Source organism: Oxyura jamaicensis, chromosome 14 (genome assembly GCF_011077185.1).
Source record: "Oxyura jamaicensis isolate SHBP4307 breed ruddy duck chromosome 14, BPBGC_Ojam_1.0, whole genome shotgun sequence".
Taxonomy (NCBI): Eukaryota; Metazoa; Chordata; class Aves; order Anseriformes; family Anatidae; genus Oxyura; species Oxyura jamaicensis.
Window position 1 is genome coordinate 12,141,792 of NC_048906.1, and position 12,244 is coordinate 12,154,035.

Here is a 12,244-nt window from a genome sequence, read left to right on the forward strand (position 1 = left end):
ACCACGAGCAAGTGGAAACACAGAGAGGGCTGAAATATGCCAGGTATAGGTAAGGGGAGGTAACGCTCATCTCTGCCCCTTCCAGCGGGCAGTGTTGTTTCCTCGCAGCCTCGTTACCATTTAGCTGTCCTTTCCTAAGCAGCGGGCGGTTGTTCCCAGCCTCAGGGCTGCACTCGAGCTCGGTGGTGATGCTGCAGAGATCCCACTGGGTCTCTCCCTCCGGACATTCACGTAGTATCTTGTGAAGAAAGGAAAGCGTGAAGTGTTGGGCCCCGTACTTCTACTTGGGAGACATTAGAACCTCAGAAACCAGAGTGTAAAAGGATGTTTTGAACCAAGACACGGCTCCCTGCTTCCAGTGGCAGCCGTCCCCGTTCAGGTAGCTCAGCCAGGTCCGAGCTCCAGCGAGGGCTCCTGCAGTGAGGGTCGCTTTGTGGGGTGGAGAGCGGGGTGCGGGCTGACCCTTGCCTCTCCCGTTGCCCAGGTTGTCTTTCTGGAGAAGCGGGTGACGGAGCTGGAAAAGGACACGGCTGCCAACGGCGAGCAGCACAGCCGCCTCAAGCAGGAGAACCTGCAGCTCGTGCACAGGTAAGGAGCCCGCTTCTGAGCCCGGTTCGTGCCGCCTCTTGCTCAGCAGCAGGGGCTCTCAGGTGGGACCGTGCGGTCCCGCACACACTTTTCGGGGCCGCTGGCACATCCCCAAGAGCTCGGTTAATTGCTGGCAGCTCAGCAGGGACAAACGGCCCGCCTCTGGCTACGGTGCCAGCTTGCACTCGCTCCTTCGGAGTATTCTGCTTGGTTGCATGTAAACACAGAGCTTTGTAGGTCTGTTTTCACATGTCCACCCTTAACGCTGTGTGCAGAGCCCCAGAGGTTGGCTCAGGGAGGCTCGTGGCTCTCAGCCAGCCTCAGCCCTGCTGCTTTCGGATCCCGGCTGCAGCGCAGCCCCTTTGGATCCCGTTTTAAGTAATCGCTGTCCTTACGGATCTGGCAGGCTTCTCTCTTCCAGCAGTGTATTTACGTTCCCAGATAAACCCAGCAGGAGTTATCTATAGGGCTGTAAGGCTGTTAAGTAATGATCGTGTCACGGAATCCAGCGTTCAAACAAAGGTTTCTCTAAGCCATGATAAACTTTGCGGCGAGGGGAACGCTTTCACTTCAGCGGCTTGGCCCAGAAGTGTCAGTCGGCTTTTAATCACGTAAAGCCCTCTGTGTACTCCTTGCTGCCTGAAGAATGGCTTCGTCTGGCAAAAGCCTGCCTGTGCAAAGCGATTACATAAAGCGCAGCAAAGCAGCCTCCCAGCAAGCCGGGGTGAGGAGCTCCGCGGCGGCTGGGACTGCCTCTGCCCGCGCGAGCAAGCACAGCTGCTGCCCCAGCGGCGTGCCACGATCGCAGGACTGCGTGGAAATCGCTGCTGTGCTGGCACACAGAGGTGTGACCTGCAGAGCCTGTATTTTTAGGGCCGGGGACATAAGCTTGTGAAAAGGAAGAGGGTTAAGGGCCGAGGTTCACATCAGCAGCTTGCTCCCAGTGGTGCTGTGCCTGAGACCCGCAGGGTGTGTTACAAAATGATTGCTTTCTTTCACCCTCGTCCCCCCTTGCTGCCTCCCCCCTTATAAAGAGGTTTTGATGCAGCCTGGAGAGGCGGAAAAGTAGATTGAGACATCTACCAGCATGTACCACCCAGTTTATTTTACTTTAATGCCGCGTCGGGGATTTTGTGGACCGTGTTGCTTTCCCACTGTGTTGCTTTTCCTTGCTTTTACTGGGACAAAGTGAAGCTCTCACACACCTGCTGCTTGACGGTGCTGCGGGTGTGCTTTCCCCCAGAGCTCAGTTTATTATTTCCCAGCTCCTGCGGGCTGGGAGAAAAGCCCGGGAGCCCGATCCCTCCCGAGGAGGGCAGCGTGCCGGGCGAGCCGTCAGGAGCCACTCATCCTCTCCCTCCTCTCCGCAGAGCCAATGCTCTCGAGGAACAGCTGAAGGAGCAGGAGCTGAGAGCTGACCAGACACTCCTGGAGGAGATCAAGAAGCAGAGGGAGCTGCTGAGCAAAATGGAGAGGGAGAAGAGCATTGAGATCGAGAACCTGCAGGCCAGGTGGGGCTGGGGCAGGGCTGGGTGGCGGCAGGTCTCCCGGACCGCATGGCCGCTGGTGTCTTTGGGGAGACAGAGTGTGGCAGAGGGTGACCTGAACTTGGTTAAGGTGTGGCTAAAGTCAATATAAACCCTGAGGTTTGGCTGCTTCTCCTTCCTTACCTTTGTCCCAAAACCGGCCCCTCTGTGAACCTGGTCTCAGACTTATTTGGGTTTCCCTGATGCAGTTCAGTCTAGCTCGTGTTCTCCTTCCCTGGGCCTGCCCCGCAGTGCACGAACGCAGATGTTGTTTGTTAGCGCTTCTTCACATGAAAGAGCCGTGGAACTCTGATGCTCAGACATGAGTCGCTTCTTGGAAACAAGGAAATGTCTGACCCTGCTCCCAGAAGCTGCAGGGGTTATGGACCTGGGCAGGCGCAGGTCGAGAGGGAAGGCAGTGCTCTCCCCGGTGAGAAAGGAGCACGAGTGGGTCGTGGCTGCAGGCTGCTTGGAGGAGCAGGAGGGGTACTGGGGCAGAGCTAGACCCCATCGTGAGAAGGAAGAGTTAGGACACAGGTGGTGTCCTGGACCCTGAGGGTTCGTATAGCCTCGTGGCTTCCCGAGGAAAGAGTAGCATGGGAGATAGCTCCATGTATTTGGCAGGGTTTTTTTTTGATGGGGTATATTTTTCTGCTTTTCCAGAACAATTACTGCTATTGCTCAGCCCTTGCGGTAAATGAAAAATTACTGAATTTCACTTTTTTATTTTTTTAATTGGGCTTGTGGTAGGACAGTTACCACAACACATGGATGGGATGTTACTTTACTGGGAGAATGCAAAGCCGAAGCCCTGTCTGAGCCGCTGCTCTGACAATATTTACTTTCTGGTGCCCAGTGCTGACGTTTGCCCATGGACACCGATGAAGCCTTTGGGCTAAAGAATTATATTCAACCTAGCTGAGGAGAGCATGGCACTGAGCAAAAGACTTGCCTGAAATTGTGTGGATTCCCCCCTGGATTTCCCCTGGGAATGGCAATAGTGGAAATCTCCGGGTTTGCACTGAAGAGATAAATCACTGCTGGCTTGCCTCCAGCAGGTCCTGATTTGATATTTCTGATGATGTTTCAACCAAGTCTCCTGCACTTGTGATGTCTGGGTGAATTTCTGACCCATCTCTCTGTTGTTGCAGGCTGCAGCTACTGGATGATGAGAACAGCGAGCTGAGGTCCTGCGTCCCCTGTTTAAAAGCCAACATTGAGAGGCTTGAGGAGGTGAGGATGTGTGTGTGTGTGTGTGTAAGAAGGCTCTCTCTGCCCTCCAGGCTGGGGCTGCCATCAGAATTAGCAGCACAGACACTGTGGCAGCATCGCTCTGTGCTGGCCGATCTGTTCCTGGGGCTGTGCCTGGGTCCCCCACCTGCTGCCTCACGTGGCTGACGCCGAGATTCTCATTTGCACCAAGGGCCTTCGTGGGGTCTGCTTTCTGTAACAAGGAAATCCTTTCAGAGCTGCCTCTGTCTTGCAGAACCTGGGCCAGAGCCGTGCCTTGTTGCTCTGCAGGCGGGTTTGCGCTGCCTGGCTAAAAAACCTGGGGTTAAAACCCTGCAGAGCCTCTCCTTGTGACAGCGGCAGAGCCTCAGCCCTGGCGGGGCCGCTTAGGAGGGGACTCGTGCCCTCTGGTGGAGGCTGGTCCCCAGCCCTGCAGCGGGGCCGGGGCAGCCCAAGGGGGAAGAGGAGCGGGCATGGTTTATCTGCTTCCTGCCGGGCAGATAGGCTGTCAGCAGGAGCTGTGTGCTGAGTCTTCAAAGCGCTGCCTTATCTCCCAGACCCTCGCCCCCGCTCAGGGCTCAAGGCCGTGCATCTGCTGCCGGGGCGGAGGCTGCCCGAGGGGCTGCGGCCTCCCCAGGGCTGCCCGGGAGCCTTGGTTTGGGAGGGAGCGTGGGCTAGGAGCCCCACATCAGGCCCAAAGGTCACGTTGTGTTTCTGCTCAAGTTTGTGGCGCATTTAAGATTAAAACTGAAGTGAAATCAACCCCCTCTGCCCGGCTGAAGGCCTCCAGCATTTCATCCGTTTGCAGTCCGTGAGCCTGCAGGGCATCGCTGCGCCTCAGCCTCCGCCTGACGTGGCCAAGGTGAAGCTGCCTTCGTCTGCCACGGCCCTGTAAACACGGTGCATTGAGGCCGGGGCTGGGAGAACCGCCGTGGGTCTGGGGATGAATTTCTTGCCTAGGTGTGTCCGGCCATGTGAGGGTTGTTTTGATCCTTAATCCCTCTGCAGAGCAGCGCTGCTTTTCTCCGCAGTTAAAAGTGATTTAACCAGCGGTGAGAGGCGCAGTTGCTGCCCCTCCCTGCCGAGGAGAGAAGCCCTGCTGATGGACTGCTGTCTTGTTTGGTGCCAGAAATCTGGATTTTGTTGTCAGTGCTGCATTCCTGCTTGCGCCGTGCCTTCAGTGCTGTGCTGCGTGGCACTGGGGCACCCCAGCCCGGAGATCACAAAGCCAAAGCCTCCCTCACGGGGAGAGCCAGGCTGGAAGCCCCGGGGTGAATTGGTCGTAGGAAGAGAGGAGCTGCTGTACAGGGAGGTGTCCTGCGCAGGGCTGTTGTCACCAGCAGGTGACAAGCTTCCCACACCACCTCCAGCCCCAGCCAAGGCAAGCTGGGCTGCGTGTTGGTTTGACTGCCCAGTGCGAATTGGTCGCGTTCGTGCGTGGGTCAGTCCTCAGTTAAGTTCTTTGCTGTCTAAAACAAGCAATGAACTTCCCCGCAGTGGCATAAGATCCTGGATTTCTGGCTGTTCTGCAGTTCAGACCTAAGGAGCCCAAGGTCTCTCGTTGCATCTGCACGGGGAGCGTCCCCGCGGGGCTGGGTGCGCCGGGCCCTGGCGCGAGCGGGACGAGCCCTGGCAGCCGGGCTCTGCCTCATCGCCTCGCGTGTCGCTGCAGGAGAAGCAGAAGCTGCTGGATGAGATCGAAGACCTCACGGTGCAGCTCACGGAGGAGCAGGAGAACAAGAGGAAGATGGGGGACAAGCTGAGCCAGGAGAGACACCAGTTTCAGAAGGAGAAGGAGTCGACCCAGGAGGTGAGTAGAGTTTCGTTGCCTTTTGGAGCAGCCCTGCCCTGCTAGTCCCCCCCAAGACAGGGCGGTTACAGGGGGGCTGGCTTCAGCAGCCTCTCCAGAGCCAGCTGTAACGATTTGTAGAGCGTTGGGTCCTGCCCACATGGAGAAAGGTAGTGCAGCAGCTTCACTGTGTAACATTTGTCCCTTTCGCCTCCGTTAAAATTCAGCTGAGCATGTTTGCCTGCATCCGCAAACCCGTTCGGGCTGTGCCAGGCTGCACCCAGGGAGCTGTGGCAGCAGCACCTGGAACCAGCGAGCGCTAGCAAAGGGGAGGAGACGGGTGCAGGGCTGCCTGGGGGAGAGCTCCCAGCTCGTCTGTGCTTGGGGGCAGAAATAGAGCCCCCCCACACCTCCTTCCTGGTGTCTGCTTGGTGGTTCCAGCTGGAGGCCCAAACAGTGCTTGCTGTCCTGGTAGGAAAGGAGCTTTGGGGCTCGGAGTGGAAATTGTGGAAATGTTGGTGTTGCTGAGAGCACTCGGGTGAGATGGGGATTCACAGCACTGCCCGTGGCAGCTGTCGGAGCAGCTCTGTCTCCTGCTGCAGAGCCCGAAGGGGAAGCTGTGTGTCCCCCAGACAGTCTGTTAACCCTGCTGCAGCAGTCGGTGGGGTGGCTCCAACTGGGAGACAGCCCCTGTGCCGCACCAGCTGCATCCCGCGTGAGCTGTCGGACCCGCAGCACTCAGCTGTCCCCTCCCTTTGTGCTGCAGCTCATTGAGGACCTCAGGAAGCAGCTCGAGCACTTGCAGCTCTTCAAGCTGGAAGCTGAGCAGCGGCGAGGCAGGAGCAGCAGCATGGGGCTCCAGGAGTACAACAGCAGGACGCGGGAGACGGAGCTGGAGCAAGAGATCAAGCAGCTCAAGCAGGTATGGGCAGCTGGGCAGGGAGGGAAACGCCTCCCTCTTTTTGCACAAGGGGACGTCAGTTCCTCGACAGACCGAGGAGTGCCCGGCTCCTTGCCTGGTGGATGCCCCCCTCTGAGGAGCTGGCCGTGGGTCCAGCATCCTGCTGCTTCTTGCCCTGCTCTGGGACAGGAGAGGTGGGATCCTTCCTCTGAAGGACACCATGTGTACGCAAGAGCCCCTGTACGCTGCGTCCCCTGGGTCTGCCCGGGACATTCCATGTTTCCAAAGGTTCTCCAGGCTCTCCTGAGCCAGAGCCAGGAGACTGCGTGCTGCTCCTGGTGTTCTGGGAGCTGCTGGCTTCGAGGACAGCCCCTGCCTTCCCCAGCTGTGTGGTGGGGGTTGAACGGGTCTGCTGTGGGGGCACCACGCAGCATCTGATACCTGTTCTGCTGTATCAGATATCATATCAGGTGTCTGATCCCATGTCTGTTGCGAACAGGATAACAGGAACCTGAAGGAGCAGAATGATGAGCTGAACGGGCAGATCATTAACTTGAGCATCCAGGGAGCCAAGAACCTCTTCTCAGCCTCCTTCTCCGAATCCCTGGCGGCCGAGATCAGCTCAGTCTCCAGAGACGAGGTGGGTGCCACGGGGAGCTGCTTTGTTCAAACTGCATCTTCCCGGGGTGGCTGGGGCTTCTCCTCCTCTCTCAGCCCGGCAGGAGCCGAGGTGGCGGTGCCTGTGGTTCGGCTCACTCCCCAAATTCACCTGAGAGCTGTCAGGAGCAAAGAAATACCCATGCAACAATTTAAAGAGGGTTTGGGACTTGCCCTGCCGGCCAGCCCTCGTTCCTGGGAGCGGGGGAAGCTGCTCCCTTCCAATCTGCTGATGGCAGCGCCACTTTGCCGCCTTCTCCTGGGATGCAGCAGCAGGCACGGGGCGTGCCTGGCTGGCTGTAGGTGTCTCCAAAGCCCGGGCAGCTGGGCCCTGTACCCCGGACAGCTTGGATCCTCACTTCTCCTGGGGCATATGCTGTCCCTGCTCCAGTGGCTGCACCCAGCCACTGGTGGGAGAGCCCTCACAAGTGCCAGAATTCAATCTTTTGAACCCTGAGAAGCGTGTAGGGGAAGCACAGGGATGTTTTGGGGGCCAGAGGGAGATGTGGCGCTCCTTGCTTTCTCCTGCGAGCACATCTGCCTGGGGCCTCTGGCTTTTTGGCCAAGCCCCACGTGCAGGGTTTGGGGAGCCTGGGAGCATCTTGTCGGGGAGACTCCTTGGAGGGGGGGGAGGAAAGAAGGTGGAAACTTCTGCCTGATTCTGCTCAAGGGCAAGGTGTGGCCATGCAGCAAGGAACCCTGCCGCTGTCCCAGGGCAGCGGTGACCGCTTCTCCCTCTCTCTCTCCCTCGCAGCTCATGGAAGCGATTCAAAAGCAAGAGGAGATCAACTTCCGCCTGCAGGACTACATCGACAGGATCATCGTGGCCATCATGGAGACAAACCCCTCCATCCTGGAAGTGAAGTAAGGGCGGCCGAGAGCCGCGGGCTGTGCACTCTTCGATGGGTGTGGATTTGGTGCTCTGAGAGGAGAAAGAGGGACTTGAAACGTCTTTGCTCTTGATGAAGGCACAAGGAAGCATCGCGTCGGGTCGGTGGGTGAGCCAGCCAGCGGACCGGGGCTACAGAAAACCAGCAGCAAGGCTTTGTGGTCTGACTCCATTATTTTGAAACCCTCCTGGTTTCGAGGGGTGAAAGGGAACCTGGAGAAGAAGTACAGGCAACGGACAGCCGCGAGGAGGACCTGTACCAGCCCCGCTACCAGCAGAGCTGGCCGGCGGCTGCGCCTGGTGGGAACTGTCCCGACGGCGGTGGCAGACACACGGGGCCGACACGAGGGTGTGAGGAGGGGGTTCCTCCGAACTCCAGGGTCACGGGATGGAGAAGGAAGCGCTGGAGCTGACGTTTTCCCTTGCTGCCCTGTTCAGCCCAAGTATCTGCTTTGCCAAAGTGTCCGTGACACACTCGCTCACTGGGGCAGATCTGGGGAAGAGGGAAACTTGTCTTGGACTTGTAGATTTTTTTTTTTTTTATTAACTTAATGCAAATGTCCTCATCCAGCTGGCGCAGTTAATCCTTGCCCTGCTGCTTTTGCTTGGGAACGGGTCGCGTGCAGAGAGCTAGCTGGCTGCTCGCTCGCTCACCGGTGGCAGAAAGAGGCAGGGGAGCGGCCGTCCTCGGCGCGGGGCGTGAGTGCAGTTTGTCACCTGCCTCCTTATTTATTTTTGCTGTCTGTGGCTCTCTTCCCTCTGCACTCACGGCCCTGGCGTGCGGCCCAGCAGAGCGACCACCCTCCTCCACGTGCCCGTGTGTCCGCTGAGCTGGGTCAGAGCCATCCCCTCCGCCCCAGCTGCGGGCACAGCAGTGCTGCCTGTCCCACCTGCCGGCCCCGGGGGAAAGGCTGCGACCACCACACGAGGGCTGAGCTCTGAGCTCTCCCCGTGGCCTCCCAGGGGCCCCAGCCCGGAGCAGGGCTCTGCCGGTGACGGTCCTGGAGGAAGAGCCCGCTCCAGCCACCGCTCCTTGCCCCGGGACGAGGCGGCCGCTCTGATTTCTCAGCCCACGGTGCCGTCAGCCCGCTGGGTAGAGGAGGCCTCTGGCCAGAGAATAAAACAGCAGCTCCCTGGGAAACAAAAGCCATGTTTACACCGGACAGCTCTCGGTGCGCTGGCGCAGGCGGCCGTGGCATGGCCGTGGGGAGCAGCCGCTCACCCCGACCTGCTCCTCACCGCTGCCGGGAGGAGGCAGGCCAGCGGGCCAAGGATCTGCCTTCTGTTAGTACATCGGGCCCACAGCAGTGCTTATTTCTCCTGCTTGTCAGGGTTTAGAAATGCCAGAGCGGTCTGAAAGCAGAAGCCACAGCCATCTCTTGGCCGCTGGTTTGGGAGGGGTTCTTCTCCTCCCCAAAATGCTTCCGAGCGTGGCAGCGCCGAGCACGCACCGCGTCTCCTTCTGCGCTGGCGTGTTGTTAGAGCAGCCGGCGGGTGGGCTTCTCCCCCAGGGCACAACGAGCCAGGAGCGGTGGCAGATGCCGCAGCCTTAGCCCGGGCCGGGTCCCCGGAGGCTTTGCTGCTCCCCAGAGCCACGTCCCCCCTGCCACCGGCCCCGCGCCGAGCCCTCCTGCGCCTCTTCGCCGAGGACACCGCGCCGTGCCCGGCCTGCGGGAGGAAGCCACGTAATGTACATTTCCAGAGAAGCTTTGGGTGTAAATCAGTGTATACTTGGAGAGGGAAATTTTTTCTATCTTGTAGAGTAGGTATTTTTATAGAATGAAGGTTGATCATTTTTTTAATACTTTAAAGAAGAGAGAAATGTATCTGTGTATACACAAAAGCATTATATATATATATGTATAAATATATAAATATCGGAGATCTGCCTTTCTCGACTTGGGATCACGGGTCCCCAGTTAATACAATCGTCTTTTTTCCTGTCGCTCACAAAGAGGTACTGTAACTGTAAATAAGCACCGGGAAAAAGTTTTAAGCAAACAAAGCACTGACTTGCACATTCACCATGCTTTAAAGTCCCTATGAAAAAAAAGAAAAAAAAAAACAACACAAAAAAACTGTACTTCCCCAAAATGTTCCTCTTTCCCCGCCGGTACGTGAAGGAAGTCCCAAAAGAGGCGAAAACAGTATTGTCTTAAATGATGTATCGATTCTTGTCTGATTAAAAGCTGTTACCATTCCTGCCCCCTGCCCTTCTTTCCAGCAGCTCTGCAAGGTTTCCCTGCACCTTGGGGCCCGCGGCAGTGGAAGTGCCCCTGCCCCGGGGGGAGGCCGTGGGAGGCAGACAGGGGCTCCAGAGTGCTCCGAGCAGCAGCAAAACGGCTCGGAGCATCCCTCAAACACCTCTGGAGAGCCACGGGGCGATCTACAACCCTCCAAACAGCTCAAATGGATGCTAGGATTTCTCTAAGCACCTCTAGAAAGTCCTTTAAAATGCCTCCAAAAAAAAAAGCTTGAGCTCGGCCAGCTTGAGGCTGCTCCAGAAATCTGGTGAGTAAACAGCTCTGCGCAGCATGGAGTCGCTTCGAGGAGCCCTAAAATATTTCTGAACAGCCCAAAACGCTGCAAGGACGGAGCTCGGGGCAGTGCTGAAGCACTTGAATTGCTCCAAGAGCCTCCTCCAACCAGCCCTGAAAGGCACCGAGGAGCTAAAACTGCTTGGAGCGGCTCGAAGTAGCTCTTGAGCTCCTCAAACTCTTTTACAACTCCTTGAAATAGCTCAAAATGCATTCAAAAAAACAAAAACCAAAAAGACTTTAGCAGCTCTGTAGCACTCCAAGCCTTCTCTGAATGGCTCTGAGATGTCTCAAGTGCTCTGCAGCCCTCCGTGAGGCCCCTAAATTGCCTCCAACCCCTTCTAAGATCCCTCTCCACAGCACTACAACTTCTCAATGATGTCCATAAACTTCTCTGAGTGGTTCGAAACCTCCTCCAAAGGGCACTGAAAAGGCGTGAGCGGCTCTGGAACAGCTCCGTGCTGCTCCGCGCCGCTTTGTGGAGCTGAAAGCAGCTCCAAACCTCCTCTAAAACCTTCCTTCACCTGTGAAATGCCTTCTAGATGTTTGCAGCGGCTCTGAAGCACTCGAGCTCTTCTGGATGTCGGCAGCGCCCGGCGGCTGTGGGCCACCCCAGCCCACCCCGGGGAGCTTTGAAGAGCTCTTAAAAAAACAGCAGTGCGTTTAAACAAACACGCTTTCAATAGGTTTATGGCTTTGCGGAGCTGTCGCGGCTCCAAAACTCCTTGGGGCCACTCGGCAGCTTCTGCAACGCTCCTGGCACCGCCGCCGCCGTGCTCCGGCCCTTCTGGCCCTGCCGTGGGTGTCCCAGGAGCCCTGACCCGCATGCCATGACCCGACCATGGCCACGGTGCCGGCCCTGCGGCCGCTCTGCCGCTGCCTTCCTCGGGTCGGGCACACCGAGCCCAGCTCCGGCTCGGCTCCACGGGCGAAGGCAGCGCCATAAATCACCCCGGCCTCGTGGAGCACACACTGCGGTGCCGTCCAGACCCTTCCCTGGGGAGCCAGCGGGCACCTCCGAAAGCCCCCAGATGCGGCCGGGACCACACCGCGGCCGTGTCCTGCACCCCCGGGTGAGGACGCGGCACCGGGGCTGCATCCGTGGGCTCCCCGTGGGGACGGGGACACGGGGCCGCAGCCCCCAGCCCGGGCCCAGCGCAGGAATGCGCTGCAGCCGCCGGGTGTTTACTCTCGGCCGGGCGGCTGGAGGGTGGTGAGGAGCAGGGCTGGCGCTGCGGGCCCCGTGTTTGGAGAAGGGATTTCCAGCTCCTTCCCTTCCACATCTGCTGCCAATCTCCCCCGCTGGGGCTGGGGACGGGAGGGGGCGGCTTAACCCTTGGTGCCCCCCTCGAGCATCGCGCTGGGCTATGGGGGGGGGGCCGCCCCTTGCCCATCGGTGCTGCCCCTTGGGGCCCGCCATGGGCTGCACCCCGGGATGCTCGTGGGGAGCGCGGGTCCCTGCGGCTGGCGGCCGGTCCCCGGGGATGCTCCGGGATGCAGGACAGGGGACGGGAACGCCCAGCGGACACCCACACCCCCGGCGAGGAGGTGACAACAGGCGGCCCTGCCGGCGCCACCACGTTTTCCTCCTCTTGCTCCAAGCAGGAAATCCCTGGGCCTGTGGCGCACAGCCCACCCGGGATCCCCAGGACCCCAGCCCACCCGGGGCCCCCCCTCATTGAGCAGCGCCAAGGCGGGTGCTGGGAGCATCCCTGGAAGGGGGCAGCGTGGGGCAGGGCCGCTTGGTGACCCCTTTGCACGGGGGCTGCAGAGCCAGGCGTGGGGGTCCCCGGCTCTGGCCACCACTCTGCCCTCTCACGTGGGTGGCGGGGGGGGGGGTCCCGTCCTCCGCCTGCACCCACGGGTGACCCCCATCCGTGGGGGCGAGGGGCTGCAGCATCCCAGGGCGGCCGTGGGGATGGCAGGGGTCCGGCAGCGTGGGGTGGGGACAGCAGCCACGGGGCCGGAGTTGGCGGGGTTGGGACCACCGGAGCCCCCCAGGCCGGGCCCGGGGAACCGGGTGGGGGGATCCGGCCGGGGCGGGGGCGCGGGCAGCGCCTCCCCCCGCCGCCCCCGCCCCCTGCAGCCCTCCCCTCCTCCCGCTCCTTTCCCCTCCTCCTTCGCCTG

At 59.4% G+C, this 12,244-nt stretch overlaps 1 protein-coding gene across 4 annotated transcripts in view; it reads left to right on the top strand.

Moving 5' to 3' along the window:
* Positions 1-9,785, top strand: part of RAB11FIP3 (RAB11 family interacting protein 3) — a 68,580-nt gene extending 58,795 nt beyond the window's left edge. For all 4 annotated transcript variants that reach the window (XM_035339513.1, XM_035339514.1, XM_035339515.1 and 1 more), the window contains 7 exons: positions 485-588; positions 1,959-2,099; positions 3,266-3,347; positions 5,017-5,154; positions 5,900-6,055; positions 6,534-6,674; positions 7,446-9,785. In XM_035339513.1, the coding sequence (XP_035195404.1) occupies positions 485-588; positions 1,959-2,099; positions 3,266-3,347; positions 5,017-5,154; positions 5,900-6,055; positions 6,534-6,674; positions 7,446-7,559 (876 nt within the window). In that variant the 3' untranslated portion in view covers positions 7,560-9,785. The remainder of the gene's footprint in view (positions 1-484; positions 589-1,958; positions 2,100-3,265; positions 3,348-5,016; positions 5,155-5,899; positions 6,056-6,533; positions 6,675-7,445) is intronic.
* The last annotated feature ends 2,459 nt before the right edge of the window (positions 9,786-12,244 follow it).